General features: G+C 29.0%; 2 protein-coding genes across 2 annotated transcripts; both read right to left on the reverse strand.

The window, feature by feature from the left end:
* Nucleotides 1-395: 395 nt before the first annotated feature.
* On the reverse strand, nt 396-1,559 carry LOC123305918. The gene is made up of 2 exons (XM_044887755.1): nt 1,314-1,559; nt 396-698 (listed from the first exon to the last, which is right to left on the reverse strand). The coding sequence occupies exons 1-2, from the start codon at nt 1,406-1,408 to the stop codon at nt 437-439; spliced, it is 357 nt and encodes a 118-aa protein (XP_044743690.1). The 5' UTR covers nt 1,409-1,559; the 3' UTR covers nt 396-436.
* A 795-nt stretch (nt 1,560-2,354) lies between these two features.
* Nucleotides 2,355-6,716, reverse strand: LOC123305927 (LHFPL tetraspan subfamily member 6 protein-like). The gene is made up of 4 exons (XM_044887768.1): nt 6,556-6,716; nt 4,605-4,720; nt 3,370-3,635; nt 2,355-2,473 (listed from the first exon to the last, which is right to left on the reverse strand). The coding sequence occupies exons 1-4, from the start codon at nt 6,655-6,657 to the stop codon at nt 2,355-2,357; spliced, it is 603 nt and encodes a 200-aa protein (XP_044743703.1). The 5' UTR covers nt 6,658-6,716.
* Nucleotides 6,717-7,926: the final 1,210 nt, after the last annotated feature.

Genomic DNA, 7,926 nt, shown 5'->3' on the forward strand with positions numbered 1-7,926 from the left:
ATTTCGTAACAGAATTGTAGTTCTAAACGAATTTGAAAAAAGTTAAGAAAAATATGCCAATTTTTATTTCGCAAATGTATTAACAAAACTGGTAAAAAAAAACTTAATATATATATAAAGATCTTGTATACATTGGACAACTATAATTAAAATTAATAACACTTTTAAAATTAAAATAAGCTATTTTATAAGCACGAAAAAAATAACACTTAAAAAATACCAAAAATAACGTCCACATCATTTGTGCTCCTCAAAAAAAAACATATAATCATTGAGAAAACAAAAATACATAGATATATAATATAAAACAATTAAGGTTCAATAACAATTTTTCCCTACTTTTTTCTTTTTTTTTCTTTGAAACACCATTTTTTTTTTGCAAATTTTTTGTTACTTGTTAGGACTATGTTTTAAAATACGTAGACAAAAACTTTTTTTAGCATTGACCACAGGATGAATTACAACAATTTTGTGGAATAGTTATACTATTATTAGGTGGTGCATAATTTGGTAACCATGTAGCTGGACCACACATAACTACACGTTGAAATGTTGGTGTTGTTGCCATATTATTACATCCAACTAGACCACACCCAGAATATCCACAACGAGGACCACAAAATGCATTGTTTGACATTTGGCAATATTGTTGTGAGCAATTATTTGGCCGACATTGTTTGCAAAGATCTAAATAAAATCTATAAAATGTTTAATTTCGCAAATACAGCAGTAGGGCTCATCTCCATAGCGACATAAAACGCTGACATGGTCGATTTCCGATTTGTTATCGTCACCTGAACCCTGCGGTTTATATTTGAATGGAGCTGAGCTCTTAGTTATCATAACGGAATTTCTCGAACCCAATAATAAGTTGAAAAAGTGGACTTATTTTTGAATTCAATTATAACAAACTTTCAGAAAAATATGAGCGTTTTTAAGAAATGTAATCTAATATCTGTTAAAAGTAATACAAAAGGAGCAAACAGAAAGCGATTTTATTCGCGACCCGAAATTACTGAGCTGACTTCTACTGATTTAAATATGAAATGAGGGTGTAAATAATATGTTAGAACATAGTTAAAAAAATAGATTATGTTCTATGATTTTTTGAACAACATATTTAAGTTCCAGAAATGAATATTAAGGATTACAAAGTGTTGTTAATTGTCCTAAAAAACATTCAGTCTATTACTCTAATCTAACTTTCCCAATGGCGAGATAAACCGATTATGAAAGATATTTTCGCTAGTCAACATCGAATGGTATTAGGTACCTTAATTATTATTTTTTTGTTATCTGTGGTCAATACTTACGATTTATCGTCTAAATGTTCAATCATATTTTTTATTTTTTTTAAGATACCCTTTCTACGAACAGGTGGTGTGGTAAATGTCCAAGCAATTCCCATAATAGTGTTTTTCCGTCAATTATTATTCGTTGTATTTTAAGAATTTCTATTTTTTCTAAAATAACACTGCTAATAATTTTGAAATTAAAGCCAGCCAAATATTGGTTGAACAAATACGACGTTATATTTGGAATAATTTTAAATTAACTTATGTTTTAATAAACACATCTAAAGTTTCTATTAGTTACCCATATACCTATTTGTTTTTTCGGATAACTAGAATTTCTACATTCAAAAACAAGAATTACTGAAAAATATCATGGCATTCAGTTCCATTTTTCTACATTCTTGCAAAAATTAGTGACAAATACCAGTAATCAGAAATATATCAGTTTTATCAGTAGTAATCGAAAATATATCCAGCAGATTTAATTAATATATCAATTAGGCACTGCGAATTACTTGTACACACAACAAGATCAGATCAGATTTTAAATTTAAATCCCTTCAATATTTGATTTCTGCTATAATCAGGGTAATTAAAAAGTGAACTTGAGTATTTTAATGATATACAAGTCGGAGCAACCGGAAGTTTAAGATCATGCGGAAAAAAGCTTAATATTTGTAATAATGAGTTTTTAATGAGGATATCATTTATTAGTCGGATTAACAAGTTCAAATTGGTGAGATATATGTTCTTAAAAATACGTGCCATAGCTTGTTGAATTCGGAATGATGTCTAAAAAAAGTGACAAAAGCATTTTTGAGGACAAAAAAAATTGCAAATTTATAAACAATTAAAGATGAAAAAAAGGTATTTCGTTTTTCGTATAAGGTTCTATTGATGTGATTTCCTTTACTTATAAAAATACGCAAATATACTATCTAGAGAGATAAGAAAACACAAATAATATTAGGTCAAGATTTTAAAAATTTGTACAAAAAGATGTTTATTAAATAAAATATATACATTTTTTAGTAGAATTTTTTAGAATATATATATGCTTCAACTACCAAATGAACTAATTTTATATCGTGACGCACAAAAACTTAAACAAAAACATAAAAATAATAAAACTATTGAACTAGTTAAAATATATGCTGACCATGATACTTCACATGTACCTAAAATGATAAAAAAGAAATATAGCCAAATGAAAATAAATTTTGAGTCGAAAAATTCATTGCTTTTAATTAGATAAGTTAAATTTACAAAATTTAACACCTCCCTCTCTTCTCAGATTTCATTGAAACATCTATTTAGGGGGTAGATAAACATTAAAAACTATTCCCAAAATCATTTTTTGAAAATATCTCGGAAACAAACGAAAAAAAAGTTTTAAATAAAAAAATGTAGGTATCAAAATTTTCTATAAAATCATATTTCTAATCACTTTTGACGTATTTGCAATAAAAACCGAGATATTTGCAATAAACGAATTTAATTTATAGCTGAGCCAATTTGTGAAAATCCTTCTTTCTAGCATGTAGAGAACTGAAAAACGGTAATTTTGGGGAATTTTTCCGATTTTCGGGGGAAAATTTTTCATATTTTATGCGGCTAAGTTATAAATTAGATTTATTTATTGCAAATATATCGGGTTCTATTGCAAATACGTCGAAAAAGACCAGAATTGCTTTTATACAAAATTTTGATTTGACTTTATATTAAACAAGATATTTTCAAAATTATAAACGATAATTAAAGAAACTATATCTCGCTAATGGTGCATCGAATCCAAAAACTACAAAATAACTTTTTGGCAGATATTCGATGTAGAATTGCTGGTATTCTTCTGTCGGTACCTATCGAGGAAGTCTATATAGCAAGATCAAAATATGACAGGCCTTGTTCTCGGTATGTTAATATCTACAGCGACAATAGATAAATTTGCACTTTGAAGAAGGTTAGATAAGATATTTTTAAGGGTAAGACTTGAGACTTGTATTTTACATATTTAGGAAAAATCATAGCTTAAGGGTCAGGTTTTTTACTGTTTTATGTTCTAAGAAATACAAACCAATATTATAAATTGTAGCACTATCCCCGCAGGACTCTTTGATTTCTTTATTATCCCATCCTAAAGGATACAATGCTAGACCGCATACAAGAAGTAAACAAGCTAACAATTGCATGGCACCACCAACTCGCGCTGTTCCATCATGCACCACATATGTAAGGCACAATGCAGCTAAGGCAGTTATTGATACTAATAAACTTAAGGCACTTGCTATACCAACCAAAATTGTACTAATTTGCCACCAAATACTCGGAATATCTGCAAATCTAAAATAAATAAGACGTTAAATGTTATAGCCGAGTATTCATGAACGCTTCGTATGATTTTTGATTTTAAACATTTTTTGAGCTAGCTAAAAACTTATTTTTTATTGAAAGAAGCAGTCAAGATTTAAATAGATATTAAATTTTTACTTTCTACTACGTATTACGCCGGGTAGTGTAAGTAATTGTAATCGCGACAAAATCCAGTATCTTATTGGAAATTTCCAATTTGAGCATCCCATTTTGACTACTTTGTGACTATCGTTCGTATTAGTCGATGAAATAAAGCAATGAACTGTCGATTTTGTGAGTAGTAAGACGGATTGGGATGGGATTTTTTGCATTCGATTCGTGAGGGCGTGTACAAATATTGTGAACATAAGTGATGAGGGAGAAATGAAAATCAGGAAAAACTGGAAACTAAATATTGATGGAAATGAGTCTAATTTTGTTCCCGAGATTTTGGGGCCGCTGAACTCGAATATCACAACGAAACTGGCCCCCGAAGTACCTAGTACCCAGGGTGGACAGTGTTTATTTCGTCTGTTGGACTTTTACGAGAATATGTAATATATTTCGCCGAAACTCGTTACCTAGGCGGTTTCCAGGGCTGATGAACACGGATATCACTCCGAAAATGGCCTCTGAGGTACCTGGTGCCCAGGACAGGCAGTATATACTCCATTTCTTGGAATTTTACGAGAATATGTAACATATTTAGTTCTTGGACGCCCCTCTTTCATCCACCCTGGGCAACAGGTACCTCGAGAGCCATTTTCGAGATGCTAGGATCTTTTTATTGGTGCACCTAAAATCTGCAAAAAACGGTGTCCAATGGGTAAAAGGGGTCTAAGGGTTCGTTTGGTACCTTTATCGCTTGCTTTATAATATATATCCTATAATCATTGCCTATGTAATTGCGCAGGGTATCTACTGTAAATTTTGTGCATATATTTAATTAAAATTATTTACCTCGAATAACGACCACATTCTTCGATAATTTGTACTTCACCTAACGTTGTAATTTTTGGATAATTACATCGTCGAAATGTACTAAAGTATGCATCAACTTTATCTAATAAACGACCCTAAAACATAAATCGTTATTAATAATGATAATATTTTTATAATTAAGTTTTTCTGGGTTTCGAGTACACATGTAGGGCACAGTAAAACTACTTAAAATAGAAAATATTTTTTACTAAGAGAGTATATTTTCATTATGAGAGCACTAGGAAATAGTAAATACACATTTCTCAGTTTTTTTTAGGATCTTTTTCATCACAGATAATGCTACTTGATAGACATTTTTTGGCAGCTCTTTTCAGGACGCATTGTTAGGAAGTTCTAAACGCCAGTGTGGAGCTCTAAAAATTGCTTAAATAAATACTGGTACATTTCAAAATAAAAGTTAAAATATTTTAATTTTCTCATGGCTTCTACATTACATCATTAGTGAGATTTTCATACAACTTAAATCTGATTTGGACATCACATAACTTCTTTGTATATTCTATACCATAAAAAGACCAGTTCTAGGTGTTATTACTTTAATATTATTTATTATGAGTACACTAAAGAATGCCAGTTATTATTGCAAATATTTTGGAAAAGAAAAATTCTTATAAGATTATCTTATAACATATTGTAGCGGTAAATAAGAAACAGTATTAGTGAGATAAAATATGTAAGAAACAATATATATAAAAAATTCTAATATCTATCATACAGTATCAGAAATTCTTATAAGAAATTCTGTTCGTGCATCAGACGTTCGATGTATATCGCACATTATCATAAATTCTTCTGAGAAAATTCTGATTGTGTATATGCGGGGTCTAATAATATAAAAAATATGCTTAGGGTATTTTCTATAGTCGAGGATTGATGATATGAAAAATAAGATAGATCTATAGTAAACTATAGATCTATAATGATTTCATTAAATTGACTGATACGTTAAAATAAATGGAATACAATGCGATTCGTTAATACATATTTGTAGTATTTTATGGAATATATTTATGAAAATATGTTGAGGAATATGTTCCTTTTTCAATTCAATATTTTAAAATCGACAAAAATTGTTTCATAGTATTTTAGGAATCAATTCTTAACTTTTTGCGTAACGTTAACAGAAAAAAATTAATCATCATTATATTTTCTCTTGGCGCCACCAGTAGCTTAATTTGTTGGCCTGTATATTTCTTGAGAGAGAAGGCAGCTGTTTCAACAGAAATGTACGTGATCTTCATCCAATTGAAGCAGAAAATCGAACGTTTTTCTCAGGTATTCATTTTAACGATGTTTGATATGCCTTCGCAAGCTTATTTAATTTTTTCAAACGCTGGTACGATAACTTAAACGTAATGAATTTGTATCATTTTACTCAAACTCTATCTCAGTATGGTTTTCATTTTTGTTTTTTTGGAATATGTGCCTTTTTCAAGTTCACTCATTCAATTTATCTATCATTTTTCTTTCTACATATTATTAGGTGTGGTGGCAGTTATATGATCGATATGTAAAGTCTCTTGTTCAGATCTTATTTTACGTACAGCATGCAATTTAATTACCGAGTCTCATAAGATACAATAAAAATAAAAATTGACCTGTACTGCGGACTCTGACGGGTTTAATTTTTTCAAATTATATAATTTGAATTAATTGATTTTCTTAATCTGTTATACGATATAATAGTAGGTACTTGGTAATTTAAATGTAAAACATAAATGCGAATTTCTTCTTTACACTATAATAATTTCTTAAAATTAGATTCGATGTGGAACATTAAATAGTAATTTATTTAAAATTAAGTTATAGTAATGCATTATTTTATTAAAATTATTTAACGTTTGTTTCATTCCCAAATAACAATTTACAACAATAGAATAATTTTTAAATAAATGTCAATACTGCTTACCTTTATCCAAAATGGTAAATAAAATCCAGTAAAACATGATATTGCCGCTGTAAATGATAACAATGCCCAAAAGATTCCAACACACGTTAATGAAGTTGCCATACTTAATATAAAATAGAACTTTTCACAATTCGTTTCATATTTCTTTTAAAAAACCTTCGTCTGTTGAGTTTAAAAATATAAAAATAATATTTATTTTATATTAAAAATATCTTTTTGATACAAGCATAACAAACACTATAGAAGATGCGAATGATACAAAACAGTTATTATAAATTGACTAGAAGATCACTAGAAGAAACAAACACTAGCAGAAACAGAAGAGTGTTAAATACATTAACTATTGGCTGTTTAAATGTAACATCTTCAGAGTGACATGGACACTCTACCTACTATCATAATAAAAATACATACAGAATTATTATTTTATTAAATGCGATGTCGACTACTTACTACATATTATACAGTATACAAAACTCTAGGCTTATTAAACTATTATTAAAGTACATTGTGGCATATAAAAAATTACATTATTACTAACGAGCTTGTGACATAGGAAACATGTCACAAACACTTTAAAAAAAAACAGTTTAATTAAAATAATTTTAGCTCTTGTTACCCTGAAGTATCTCTATAGATCGTAAGATATTGACGGACTTAGGTGTCTCATTTTAACGTCTCTACTTCAAAAGAGGTTAAAAATAATTTCAATGTTGATTAGAATGATTCTCGTTTTCCGAAGTTTTTACGTAGAAAATATCTAGAAAGATTCTTTTTCCAATTTCAGGCTCTTATTCTTACTTAACCATTCACAGGCCTTATGCCAATATTTCTTGTAAAGCTCACGGTGTGCATTTTCATACTTTCGATTGGCAGAACATTTCTAAAACGCAGAAAATTGCTAGGTTTTCTTAGAAAATCAGGTCCCTAATCATTTTCCAATGCCGACAAAATCATGGTGGTTTCGAGAAATGATATTTATAATTTTTTGATATGTCAGCTACGCAGGAATCTTTGACATTTTTTTTAATTTAGCCAAAAAAGATAAAGTTTTAGTGTCCTCTGAGTTCGATTCGAGAAAATGGATCACCTTCATTTAATATTAGAATACAATGATATTTGTTATTTTTTAGGAAAAATAATGCCTTCATAGTTTGTGTTTTTTACTTTTCTACTATTTGAAAAGTATTGATTAATTGTTGACGTATATCAAACTTGGAATGCACAATCGAATTAAGTTCAAATTCGAAAATCGTGCGTGAATTTTTGAATGACATGCACTTTTTTGTGAGCCAATATGTATAAAACAACATTAAACGAGTTTTTTTATTAATAATTTTATTTATTTCAATCACCATTTTTTACAGTAAT

This window comes from Chrysoperla carnea, chromosome 1 (genome assembly GCF_905475395.1).
Source record: "Chrysoperla carnea chromosome 1, inChrCarn1.1, whole genome shotgun sequence".
Taxonomy (NCBI): domain Eukaryota; kingdom Metazoa; phylum Arthropoda; class Insecta; order Neuroptera; family Chrysopidae; genus Chrysoperla; species Chrysoperla carnea.